The sequence below is a fragment of the Mastigoproctus giganteus genome, chromosome 7 (assembly GCF_048544385.1).
Source record: "Mastigoproctus giganteus isolate SK-2022 chromosome 7, ASM4854438v1, whole genome shotgun sequence".
Lineage (NCBI taxonomy): Eukaryota > Metazoa > Arthropoda > Arachnida > Uropygi > Thelyphonidae > Mastigoproctus > Mastigoproctus giganteus.
In genome coordinates, this window is record NC_143581.1 from 90981796 (window position 1) to 90996526 (window position 14731).

The following is a 14731-nucleotide window of genomic DNA, read 5'->3' on the forward strand; positions in this document are numbered from 1 at the left end:
AGTTGCTAGCTTAAATAAATTTAAGGCTGAACTAGACAAACATTTGGAGTGACCAGATGGGTGAAAGGGAAGTTGTTTTTTTTTTTTTTTGGCTGATGCTGTATAAGCTTGTTTCTTGCATCATATGCCTCAACTAATGCTAATGCTAATTAGTGCCAATGTGTACAACAATATCACCTTTTGTGCCCTTAAAAGATTTCTCCTCTACAACGTCATCAACTTTTGCCCCTGGTCCTGTTCCACCTATCCTTTTTGCATAATATATTCCCCGTCTCCCTGACAATAGTCACTGACAATAACTAGCTCCTGTGGAACCAGCGCATTCTGACTGGTAGATTGCTGCTGTGTTGCCTGATGCACAGGAGTGAGCTCTGCCGTTGAGTTGGGCAGCTGAGAACTTGATGGGCCCCCTCTTATTAATTTCTTCAATAGCATCTACCCTACACCTCAAACTCATAAATGCCCATCAAAATGCTGAGTTAGTGCCTAATTTCTTCACAGTCTCTGCATCTAGCATACACAAAGGTATTCTCCTTGGCTAGATCATGTTCTGTTCTAGAAAATCCTCATACATTTCACATTTTGCACATTTTTTTAATACTGTGATGTGTTGGAGAATCACCCACTTCTTTTCTTCCCCGAGCTACAACACTCCTGCTAATCTGTGCACGTTGCCTTGCTGCCCTAGTCTGGGTCATGATTGTGTTAAGTACAATTTAATTAACAATGAAATTTAATAAGATTAATAAATTTTACTGATTAATTGATAATACTATACTAAACTAACAGATTTCTAATATAGTGCTACGTATTTTGCTATCTAGTTTTACATTAAATCCTATGCTATCAAGTTCGGGGTATACGTTATGCTATTCTGTATCGTATAATGATGGTGGCAAGTTACGAATGGTAAAATCTACGGACACTAAGTAATAACTTTCAAAATCGCTATCTAAATTCAAAAGAAATCAAGGAGCATGACTAGGACTATAAAGCTACTTATGGAAAATAATTTAATATGACAATTAAGTCAATAAAACGGTTAAATATAAATAAAAACTTAGTGTTCGCTGGAGCTGCAAAAACTTGTTCAACACGTGGATGACTTTCATTTAAGCTCTGATATGGAATTAAATATGCATTTAACTGCCAAAATATGCTTTAATAACTTTTGTATGCCAAAATACACTTTAATAACCTTTGTATATGTTTGCAAGAAACATTAAGATATTCTTACAAAGATTAGCTAAAATGAAATAAAAATGAAATGCTAGAATATGCCATTGATGCAAGGCAGAGTTGGCTGAAATGCATCACATTCCCAATTCTTGTGCTAAAATTGACATATCCTATAAGAAATGCCAATTTTGCTAGCAATATCATGGATAGTTAAAACATTCACGCTTTATGAGATTGTGAACACAAGTGATTGCATCATAGGTCTTTTAGTTGAGTAAGAGTAAAGATTAGCTTTAAATTTGTGAACCCAGAAAGGTCTTCAAATGACATACAGCATGTTCTCCAAAAGTTGTTTTTAACATATCACATATTTCCATTGCTCTTTTTCCTAATTTGAAACAAAAGTTGATGAAAATTCATTGCTCACTAAAATCGCTTGTTTTAAAATGAGATGAAACACATAAATTACCTATGCAATATGCATTAATTTAGACTGACTGACTGACTGCAGATAGACAAGTGAATAAGCTGTTGTTGTTATTTGGTTTTCAAGAGCATTAGCAACTAAGGCCATATTGCTCCGGGAATATGCGGTGGTCATTCCCTGACCTTTCTGCATCCTCCATATTTGGTGGTGACGGGCTCGAACCCCGGTCTAATCAAGAAGCATGTGCTACGCACTGCTGCTCCTTCCCACCTGGCTACAGAGGCACCTAGTGAATAAGCATTACTGTGTCCAGATGAGTTAATAAACAAGTTGGGAGAAGTGATAATTCATTACAACAGCACAATTTCAAGCAGTCAGTCTCCACTTTTTTTTTATCACACCTCATATGTTGACTAGTTGAAGGTGGAGAAAAGCCAGACAGTACTGTGAACTACAGATATTTCATTCTTTAACCATCTAAAGATGGATATGATTTCATTTCCTGAATTCAAGCTTTTCTCTGTGATATGTGTAATATTCTTTTATTGAAAATGAAAAGCATGCATCATTTTTGCTTAATGAATATATCATTTCCTATTTTTAGGTATGACCACTTTACAGTTTTATGTGAATTGCTGCCTGTATCTTTGCCGTGCCTTGCCATTTGCTTACAGACAATTATAAATGGTAAGTTTGAACATTATTCAAAGAAATTGCTTTTGTTAGATTAGTATTAGTAATGGCATCATTCATTTTACTGATGCCTCTCAGAGCCTTAAACACCTCAATCAAATCTCCTCTAAGGTGTCTAGTTTCCAAACTCTGCAACCCACATATTCAAAGGTCTTTCTTCATAAGGATGCCCTTTTGCCGATCTCACCAGGCAAGTTACCCGCCTTGCACCCTTTCAAGAAGTCTTTCTTTAGGTGCGGTCTCCATACTTGAACACAGTACTCCAAGTGTGGTCTAACAAAAGCCTTATATAATGGGATTATCACGTCCCTCCCTCTACTTGCAAAAGTTCAATAGATCATCAATAGGACACCATGGGCCTTCCTTGCAACCTGTTTACAATGCTCAGAGAATTTCATGTCTGACCGTATCGTAACACCCAAGTCCCTTTCCTCCAGTAGTACTGGGTTTAGTTGAACTCCACTAAGTGAATAAGTTATTTTGGGATTACTGTTTCCCAGGTGTAATAACTTACACTTTGTTGGATTAAAGCATAACTGCCATTTTTCTGACCATTCCTGAAGCCTATCTAGGTCTCTCTGAAGAAGCTCAGCTTGACAGTGATCATTAACTACTCTACCAATTTTAACATCATCTGCAAATTTAGACATCACGCCCTCTATCCCTTCATCGATGTCCAATGATAAATGATAAAATGGTTTATCAGAGGCCTTTATCATTTTACTACTAGACATCTAACAAAAGCAATATATTTTAGAAGAAAAATGCTATTTAAACATAAAAGAATAGTATGAAATTACAGTGTTACAAAGAAATAAATTAGCTTGTGATATATGTAATAACAGCATAATAGGAAAAACATTGTTTCAGTTGTATTTTAAATTACAAAAGAATGACTAGTCCTTCAATTTAACAAAGAATGTATGACTTTACTATTAAGGAATATATGGTTTCTCCTCCTTACCTCTTTACTTGTATGAACCTGGTGTTGTCAGAAGTGTATAATTTGAATAAGTTTATCATAATCTTCACAATCACCTGGCCTCTAGATTACTCCCACTCTCATTATACCTTTGCTTCCAACTATCTTGCACCATACGTATTCTATACTAGCATGCAAATGTCTGAATCCTTTTGTTGTGCTCAAGCTGCTTTTGATAAGCATTACCCCATCACCCCTTCACCCCATCACCTAAATACATTGTATGTACTATACTGAAATAGGGGGTGACTTATCATCCCCTATTTCTAGGTGGCACCATGTTTCTGTAAGTCCTGTTATGTCAGTGTTGCTTATCCTAACCAGCAGTTTGAATTCACTTATTGACACTTCTGACATTACTGTATAAATAATTAAAGACTTAGTGCCCTTGTGTAGTTAACTACCCTGACACACCCCTTGAAGTTATTTAAGCTTGCTTCCCTGGCATTAGCTACCCGCTCATTTGAAATGTGTCTGACCTCAGAATCTTGCAAATATGATGTGTTATGGTATCAAATAAAAACTCTTGAGGTATATGCAAGCATTACTTTGACCAGTATCATCAGATAAATGCATATCTACCTTACCTTTGTTCTCCCAAACTAACAGTTTCCTTGAACCTTTAAGGTATCTTTGGTGATATTCATTCAAAGTGCCATTAAGTACCACCGCCCAAGCCTAGGCTTATATGTGGCATAGTGCTTAATGTCACTTAAACCTGGCCGTTAAAACTCTAAACTTTTAATTTAACTATCCTCAATGTTACTGGCAAAACCCTTGTATCACCTGTGTTTAAATGTATTCCATTTTTACAAAACAGATTCTTTCTACCTACAAGTGTAGGCCAAGCTGATAAAAATTCCCCATCCCCCAAAGCCTTGCAGAGTTCAAGTCTTGCGTTAATCCATAAGACTTTCAGCATATAATCTCACCTTTTCTGAGCAGAATTGCAGACACATAGATATTCTGATCTAACTCGCGGCACTTCTTCAGCACGGTCCTATATTTGTCTAACAAATCGTCAGATCGTGTGTGCTTAATATCATTAGTCCCCACATGAATAATAATATTCTCTTTGGCCCCCTTAAAATCTGACAGTCTGTTGGTGACATCATTAATTGTTGCTCCTGGCAGACATACCTTGGTTCTAGTCCAACTCTTCTTATTACAAAAAATATTTCCCATTTTCCTGAAAATGTAGTCTCCTAATAGAACTAAGTCCTTTTGAACCAGAGCAGTTTGCACTTGGTTATTCTGTTCTGGGACCAAGTTGGCAGTGCATCACTTGGTAGGTTACTGGAGTCTTGAGTCCCTGATGAGCTCCCAGTTACATTATTCTCGAGGGCAAGCACCTTTTTTTTTTAGCAACACAAATTGTTCTAGCAATGCACCAAATTTTAACTTTTTTTTTTTTTTTTTTTTGGTTGGTACATCCCGTACAATGGTAACAAAGAAAAAAAAATCGCCAGGTGAGCTATGATTATCCATTGGGTTGACTTTGAAATACATGCCACAGATACTACAAATGATGAAATCATGATTCACCTGGAAATCACCATTGGCTATTTCTGTATGAGTCATGATTCCCTTAGACGAAGTGTTCAAGGTGGACCTTGTCACAGCCATTGTTAAATTTACTAAATATTACAGAAAGTAACTTTAAAAAAAATTGTTTATAATATTATAAAAACTAAATTTACAAACTATTACAGGAAAAAAAAAAAAAAAACTTATATCAAAATAAACTACAATATATTAAAGAAATTAATTAAAAGCAATTATCTAACCTCTCTAATCTGTGTTCTATCCCTGCACTTTATACCTAGGAGCACTATGAAAACACATTCTCACTACAAATGCCAACAGTAGGAATTTTCGTATAGTTACTCATGAGCTGGATGTAGGGAACAGTTTCAAGATATATATTTTTTTGGATTAAAGCAAGGATTTGACTCCATTCCTTATAAAAGCTTACTGTATAAACAGAAACATGTTGAGATTATTAGCAAGATTCTAAGATGGATTTCAGGATGGCTGCAGGGCAGAAGGAACAGGTTGCAATTAATGAATTCTTCAGTTTGACGTACATCAGAATTGGTGTCTCCAGGGGTTGGTTCTTGGACCACTGGTGTTTCTGATATTCATAAAAGACATAGAGGGTGTGATTCCAAAATTTGCAGATAGTATAAAAGATGAGAGGGTCTTTAATGATCAGTATCAAGCAGCACTCCATCAGGTTGACTGGAACAAGCTTCAAGAATGATCAAAAAAGTGGCAGCTGTATTTTAACACAGCAAAATGCAAGGCCTTATACTTGGTCAATCCCTGAATAACTTATACAATTGGTGGGGTTGAATTAAAAACAGTAGAGGAAGAAAGGAATCTGGAAGTTACAATATGGGCTTCTCTGAGTGGTGGAAATAGGCAGCCAGGAAAGCTCATGGTATCCTAGCAATGATTTATCTAATTATAGCCTGTAGAGATAGGGAGGTCATTAACCTACTGGAAAGGTAGTTGTAAAACAGCACTTGGAATGATGTGTTCAGCTATGGAGACTGCACCTGAAAAAAACAAATTGAGCTTCTTGAAAGGTACAAAGACAGACAACCCACATTATGAATCTGGAAAATTGGTGCCATCACATGGAAAGACTGTGGGCTACAGAGCTTGGAACCAGGCACTTTAGAGAGGAGAATAAAATGAATGAAGGCAAAATTTTCGCTTATAAAGGATACCAGAACTAGGGGCCATAAATTGAAATTGCAGGCTATGAGGTTTAGACTGGTTGTAGGAAGTTTTCTTTCAGCCAGCAAGTTGGCTAAAAGCAAAAAAAAAAAAAAAAAAATCTGGAGCAATTGCCTTTGCAGGTTTGAGGCTGGCAGTTTGAAGAAATTCGATGGTCAGCTGGTTAGCTTTGTGAGGAGGTTATTTTCTTATCCACTTTTTTATATATCTTTAAATTTTTTCCTGTCTTTTATAGTTTTATTAATTTTTGATTTATTTATTATTTTATTCTTTTGTTATTATCATAGTTTATTATTATTTATTTTATTTTATATATTTATTTTTATTTGGCTGATGCAGCTAAAGCTTGTTGCTTCCTTTCATTATATGGATAATAATATTACTAACTAGATATTATAGATGGGGATGTGATTTAAATTTATGTAAAGCTGTGGGGGGGATAGGAAAATAAATATGAAATTTTCATGATTAGAAATGTTTTAGCTTTTGAGTTGTTAATTGCCTGCATAAGTTATTTTCATGGGTATTTGAGGCTGGAGAAATTCTGGTCAGCAGGTGAGGATTAAAACATACGAGGAAGTTTTTTTTTTTTTTTTTGCTTAAGAAGCAGAAGTCTATCTATTAAGGATTTCCTCTTTCATGGCTGCTGATATCTACTGATATGTTAAGTTTTGCAATCTGTTTGGAAGTTGATATACTTCCAAACAGGTGCAGGTAAAAAGATCTGTATTTTTCTTAATGATTATATAGATTTTTTTAAATTTATATATTGTGCTGTTATATTTTTTTTTTTAAGTATCACTCTTTCTGTTTGTTCCTAGGGGACTTATCAGATGAAGGTATTCAGATTGCTTCAGATGCATTAGGTTTTGCAAACAAAATTGAATTAGATCCATTTCCAAGGTAAGTTTTTAAACAGTAAATAGTTACTGCCTAATGTAATGCAGTAACATGTAATTTTATGAATATCTATTAAGACATATCTTTCTATTCATCTGTTTCATTTTTCATTGCCATGATAACAATATATGTCATCATTACATAAAATTTTGTATATAATATCGGTGTAAATACACCATAGTTAACCCATAGATTTGAGCTATGATTGTAGCGTAGAAGGCATCGTTTTAATTGTATCTCATAATGTAGTTGCCTTTACAACAAGATAGCTACTATTGAATTACTTCAAATAAATAATGCTTGTCTAGTAGAGAAGGCTACTGTTATTTATTTTCAGCGGTACCACCACCCAGACGATCGTTTCGAAGCTGTTTGGCTTCGTCATCAGTGGGCGGGCAGGTACCCAGGTAATACAACAAGCCATCTCAGTTGCGAAGTTATATCCACATTATGAGAGATGCCAAAAGGGTGTGGTGGTAATGTATTTGGAAAATTAAATGCACTAGGCATAATCCTTATGGGTTTTGATAATTAACTATATAATATCGGTGTAAATACACCATAGTTAACCCATAGATTTGAGCTATGATTGTAGCGTAGAAGGCATCGTTTTAATTGTATCTCATAATGTGGTTGCCTTCACAACAAGATAGCTACTATTGAATTACTTCAAATAAATAACGCTTCTCTAGTAGAGAAGGCTACTGTTATTTATTTTCAGCGGTACCACCACCCAGACGATCGTTTCGAAGCTGTTTGGCTTCTTCATCAGTGAGACCACATTATGAGATACAATTAAAACGATGCCTTCTACGCTACAATCGTAGCTCAAATCTAGGGGTTAACTATGGTGTATTTACACCGATATTATATAGTTAATTATCAAAACCCATAAGGATTATGCCTAGTGCATTTAATTTTCCAAATAAAATTTTGTATAAAGATGTAGTGTGTGCATAATACAAGGGGCAGTTGATAAGTTTAAGGCTAATCATGAAAAAAAGAAGCTGCAACAAAAATTAATATTTATTTTTTTTTTCACAGTCTCTTCTAAATTTGGGTGCACTTTTTATAGAAATCTTTTAGCATTGTTTATTCCTTATTTGTATAAGGAATAAACAATAATAATAACATCATTAATATTTAAAAATTTCATTCCCAGGTAATTTTTCATTATTTTGAACAAAGTCTGAGGGGACAGACAGCTGAAGATACAAAGAAAAAAAAAAAAAAAAAGCAGCATTTAAAAATGCTTACTTTCACATTTAGTGGGAAGGACATGTAGGCACCCACTATGCCTGCATGATGTACTGGATGAAGCCAAGCAAGCCTTGAAATCCTAATAAAAACTTGCAATATCTCTTGCAGAACATAAGAGCTATAGAATAGTAAGAAAAATCTGCTGTTATGACTTATCTGTATAGCTGATATTAGGAAACCTGATGTTTTGTTGTTTTTTTAAATGAGATTTCCAAGATTCAAGAAAATAAGCTACATATTTCATATGCAATAATAGTCAATTATTAATAATAATCAGATTGCAAATTATCTCTTGTGTAAGTGCAATCTTTATTTAAATTTACAATTTTATACCAAATTTTGCTTTTAGTGAATTTCACATTCGTGTTTGTCATGGAAGACTTATGAGTGTGATGTAGCTTGTGAATATATACAAAGAGAAAAAGAGAGAGAAGAAACTTAAGAAAAAGAAAAAATATACATACAGTTGTAATCAAACTAAACGGCTAAGCTTAGAGAACATAAATCTATTGAGTTTTATTAAGTGTTCTATAAAGTTATAATCTTAGTAATTAATTGATAAGGAGATAACTATATTTACTTTCACTTCTATTAATCATAACAAAAGGGGAAAAAAAATTCATTCAATTTAAATAAAATAGAATGCACCTGAAATGTAACACGCTGATTACATTAAATAACTTGTTTTTTTTTTTATTGTTTATCAATTGACTAAGTCCATAAATCATGAATTATTACTAGAATAAACTCCCAGTATAGCACTTTCAAAGGGACTATCCTGAAAGAGCACCGTAAGCAGGAGAGCATTATAAGTGGCACTCCTTAATTTGGTCAGTTTTTCATTTTCCCTCAATTTTGGTAGATAAGTATTTTTAGATACAATTGTTTATGAAACAAGGTTTTATTTCAGATTACTATGAATGTTACTTTTGGATGCATATGCGGTGAAGTATAAACAAGTTTTCTTATTTATTAGTTAATTAATTAGTTATTAATTGGTAACAAGAAGTTATTTAACAGAAAAAGAAAATTCAGTTAATTGAAGAAATAAAAATCTGTTTAATCTAATCTAATAAAATCTGTATTAAGTAATTTGTTTGAACTCTGCTTGAAGTACACCATTGCTTAACACCCTTTACATATGTATTGCAATACTTATTAGATGTAATTTCTTTTTATTTTTTATGCAAAAATCAAAAATTGAATTTTTTTTTACACAGTTATTTTCATGAAACAAAACTTTTATTAGTTCTGTTGAAAATGGTGGGGGGGGGGATCATAAAATACAAATGTGAAACTAGCATTAGCATTAGTAGAGGCATATGATCAAGAAAGCAAGCTTATGCAGCATCAGCCAAAAAAAAAAAAAAAACCCTTCCACTTCACCCCTCTGTTTATTCGAAATACCTGTCCAGCTGAGCCTTAAATTTTAGGCTATCAACTTCCACAACAAGGGATGGAAGTCTGTTCCATCAATCGACTACCCGCTGGCTAAAGGCAAATTTCCACACATCTATCCTACATCTGTCTTTCCTCAATTTGAATTTATGCCCTCTCAGGTGATTATTCTGAGCAAGAGGTAGTATCCCATCAGCATTGAGCATGCTCAAACCATTCAAGGCTTTGTACACCTCTATCAGATCACCTCTCCGGTGCCTAGTCTCCAGACACCGTAATTTGCAAAACTTAAGCTACTTCCATTTTCTAGTTCAGAAAAATGTTAAGAGTGAAAATTGTAACTTGTGCACACACATATTTTGTAAAATAAATAAAGTAATAAACAGGTAAAGAAGATTAACAGTCAAAAACTAGAAACCATTTTACATTATTAATAATAATTGAGACAAAAAATACATTTCATACAGTAATTAAACAAAAAAAAAAAGAAAAAAGTGTCTAATTTTTGTAGTAGAGGCATCAGCTAAGTCAGCAAGCATGCCAGCTTTTGTTTCAGCAATATATTGTTTATGTTAAGCTGAAATCAAAACAAGCATACAAAGCAGAAGGCAAAAATAGTAAAGTTGCACAGTATTGGACAGGTTTTTTACTTCTATAATGAATAAATAATATTTAGAAATGCACTGAATGTTTCAGCCATTTGCATTGAATCAACAATTAATGCACCACAGTTTTTTGGAGAGGGAGCTGTCAGGTCCCGAATGGGAATTGCTGGATTAAAGGTAATATGATTATTAAAAAAATAAATAAATAAATAAACCTAAATGTTTGGATAAAATGTTCTGTCTGCATTTATGAAATTATGATTTTCTGGTTCAAATGGCATGAGTGCCCACTTGCTGTACTTCAAAAATGATAAAAGAATATAAAAGTATTTAAAAATGCCATCAGGATCTTGTAAAGGCTTTCCTGATAGGAAAATTGAAAAGTTCTTACACTTTTCTGTAGTAATTAAGAGGTCAAAAAAGGAAACTCTTAAAAATAAGATAGTTCCTGACTGTTCCATATGGTGTGACTGGGTTCAGTTTTGCTTAAATTTCATAGGACTAAATGAAAAAAACTGATACAAAGAAAAATTGGTCTGAAGAATGGGCCAACAATTCAATTTTTCAAGCATGCATTTAGCAGTAAGAGATTTCTGGAAATATTTTGAACGTTGCATTTATGCCCCCACAAATGGACGAACAAAAGGAATTCAAAGTAGGTGCTCTGAACTAAAAAATATTTTCAGTTATCTGGTTGGAAAGTTTTGTGATGAATATTTTCTTTTGGGAAGAAATATTGCATTAGTGTTTAAAAATGGTTTTGTCATGCTGTTTTATATATTATTTCTTGTAGATCCAAATATAAATAAAATTTGAATAACACATTCAACTGTCAGGTCTTGAATGGGCATTGCTGGATTAAAGGTCACATGAATATTAAAAAAAAAAAAAAAAACTCTAAAGGTTTTGGATAAAAGTTCTGTCTGCATTTATGAAATTATGATTTTCTGCTTCTAATGGCTCATCCATATCATTATTAAAGTTTCTTGCTCTAACTTAACATTAGCCCTGTGGTGCAGGAAGCTACAAGATTTTGTTGCACCAGCCAAAACAATCACATATGAAAAAAATAAAAATAAAATAATAGATAAATAAACAAACTACCTTTTATTTCCCTTGTCATGAAGGTAACTATCCAGCTGACCTTTGAATTTCTCCAGGCCGTCAGCCTCGTCTATCCATGGAGTTAACTTATTCCAGTTATTCACTTGCTGAGTAAAAAAAAAAAAAAAAACAAGTAATGCAATCCAGATCTCATTATAATCTAAACCTCTTCCCCTATAATTGAATTTATGACTCCTAATTCTGGAATCATTTTTAACCTTTTGCAGTCCAGCATTTTCATTGTCTTCCTCATGCAATCCAGCTGTAACAGTCAAAAAAAATAAATAAATAAATAAATAAAAAAAAATACGACTAGTTGAAATCTGATATTCAAAAATTATTTATTTTTGGGTCTAAATGAAATAATATATAAAACAGCATGACAAAACCATTTAAAAGCTCTAATGCAGTATTTCTTCCTGAAGGAAAATATTCACCACAAAACTTTCCAACCAGATAATTGAAAATATTTTTTAGTTCAGAGTACTTACTTTGAATTCCTTTTGTTTATCCATTTGTGGGTGCAAATTTTTGCAAACAAAATATTTGCAGAAATCTCTTACTGCTAAATGCATGCTTGAAAAATTGAATTCTGTCTGTCCATTCCTCAGACCAATAATTTTTCTTTGTGTGTTTTTTTATTTAGTACCATGTTGATAATAACTCCAAAAAAATAATTCCCTTAGTTTATTTAAGTGAAACTGAAACCCAGCCACACTGTATGGAACGGTCAGGAACTATCTTATTTGTAACAATTTCCTTTCCACCCCTCCCCTTAATTTCTTCAGATAAGTGTAAGAACTTCTCAATTTTCCTATCAGGAAGGCCTTTACCATCTTGACAGCATGTCTAAATATTTAACGCTAACACAGAGTATAAATTACTTTGTGACTTCTACACACAAAAAACCCACCTGTAAATTGAATATAAACATCAAGTTTTTCAGATTGTTTTGTTTCATCCCCTTGGAATTCACTATTCCCTTATGATTTTGCTGCACAATTTTCATATTGCACAATTTTCATTTCTGGTTTGTCATTCAAATCAAAAAACTGGAAATTACGTTTACTGAGTGGTGCAGACAGGCTGCTAGAGCAGGTCATGGGGTCTTATCAGTGATATACAAGAACTTTGCTAGTAGGGAAAAGGAGGTGATTTTATTCCTTTTATGAGGAAATGGTCAGGCCATGCCTTGAGTACTGTGTACAGGTCTGGAGGCCTCAATTCAGGAAGGATGTAGAGTTGCTAGAATAAGTACAGAGAAGACAACAAGATTGGTGGTGGGGGGGGAACAAAAGGGTCCTCATACCAAGAAAGGCTTAAGTTCTGCAAATTGACTAGGCACCTGCAAGGTGATCTGATTGAGGTGTATAAGACCTTGAATGGTTTGAGCAGGCTCAGTACTGATGGGATTCTTCCTGTTGTTCAGATTACGAACCTGAGTGGGCATAAATTCAAATTGAGGAAAGACAGTTGTAGAATATATGTACAGAAATTTGCCTCTAGCTAGCAGGTAGTTGATTGTTTGAACAAACTTTCATCTGCTGATACTAACATCACACAAGCTGACGGATTGTGAACTGATTGGTAGTCCAACATTTATGGAAATCTTAACCAGAAATGTTTATATCTGCAGTACATTTAAACCGTATGTGTAATTTCTTATTTATTTTTAATAGAACATTACTGAAGCAGTTTTGTAGTTAATTGCTCTGCTAATTTCAGTGTATGAGTTTTGCACTGTCAAATTTTAGAATTACCATTAGTAGAGGCATATGATGCAAGAAAGCAAGATTATACAGCACCAGCCAAACTCCCCCTTCCCATTTAACCCATCCATTCACTCCAAATGAGGAGGGAAGGAGCAGCAGTGCGTAGCACATGTTTCTTGATTAGACCGGGGTTCGAGCCTCATCCACCAAATACGGAGGATGCGGAAAGGTCAGGGAATGACCACCGCATATTCCTGGAGCAATATGGCCTTAGTTGCTAATGCTCCTAAAAAAACCAAACCAAATCACGCCAAATGTTTGTCTAGTTTTGTCTTGAATTTATTTAAGCTGTCCACTTCTACAACAACAGATGGAAGTTTGTTCCAGAAATCAACCACCCGCTGGCTAAAGGCAAATTTCTGCACATCTATACTACAACCAACTTTGTCCTCAATTTGAATTTGTATCCTCTGGCGTTTACTCGGACCAAGAGGAAGGATCCCATTAGCATTAAGGTTGCTTAAATCCAAGGCTTTGTTACAGCTCAGTCAGATCATCTCGCAGGTGCCTAGTCTCCAGACACTAATTTTCAAAACTAGAGCTTTTCTTCGTAAGAGCAACCCTTTGTTCCATTCACTGATCTTGTTGCCCTTCTCTGTACTTGTTCCAGCAGCTCTGCATCTTTCCTAAAATGAGGCTTCCAGACCTGTATACAGCACTCAAGGCATGGCCTGACCATTGCCTTATACAAGGGGATAATCACCTCCTTATCCCTGCTAGAAAAATTATTCCTGTATATCATTGACAAGACACCACGGGGCTACTCTTGCAGACCGTCTTCACTGCTCAGAAAACTTCATATCTGACTGCACAATTACCCCCAGGTCCTTTTCATTCTCTACCACCCTGAGTGTAGTGCCACAGAATTGATACGATACTCTGGGGTTACTGCTACCCATATGCAGTACTTTTCATTTGTCAATGTTAAACTTCAGTTGCCACCTCTCAGCCTATCTGCTCAACTTTTCTAGAATCCTGTTGCAGTAGTGTACTGTCATTACTGTCATCAGCAACCATGCCAACCTTTGTATTATCTGGAAACTTTAGAGATTAAGCCTGATATACCTTTATCATTAATAAATACAGAAAATAACAATGGATCCAACACTGAACCCCGGGGGGGGGACTCCACTAATAACATTAGACCACCAAGAATCCATTGATTATCATTCTCTGTCTTCTCCCACTCAACCATCCCTCTATCCATAGCAGCAAATTGTCCCCAATGCCACGCTGCCCCAACTTGTATCAAAAGCCTTTCTAAGATTCAAGTATATGATATAAAAATTATTCTTTGCATCCAGTTCCTTTGTGACCACATCGTAGTATCCAATTATATTGGTCAGACAAGACTTTCCCTTAACAAACCCGTACTCTGTCTGAACTATAACTGAAGTCCTGTCTAGATGATCCTGCATTGCTTCTCTGACCAGTGCCTCCATTAATTTCCCCGAAACAGAAGCTAAACTAACAGGTCTGTAATTACTTGTCACTCTTCAATCCTCCTCTTTGAATTGGGGTCGCATTTGCATATCTCCAGTCCATGGGTACCCCCCCCCCCTTGAGTTCAGTGAAGCTCTCATAATTATGGCTAAGGGTTTGCTTACTTTCTTTGCTGCCTCCTTTAATATAATTGGATAGATCCCATTCACCCACCCCCAGGTGC

The 14731-nt window shown here is 34.8% G+C and overlaps 1 protein-coding gene across 1 annotated transcript in view; it reads left to right on the top strand.

Annotated features, from left to right (window-relative positions):
• The window catches only part of LOC150083067 (hexosaminidase D-like), a 208111-nt gene that overhangs the window by 169941 nt on the left and 23439 nt on the right, over positions 1-14731 (top strand). Inside the window, exons 11-12 of the mRNA XM_090378382.1 lie at positions 2211-2293; positions 6848-6929. Of these exons, the coding sequence (XP_090234508.1) occupies positions 2211-2293; positions 6848-6929 (165 nt within the window). The remainder of the gene's footprint in view (positions 1-2210; positions 2294-6847; positions 6930-14731) is intronic.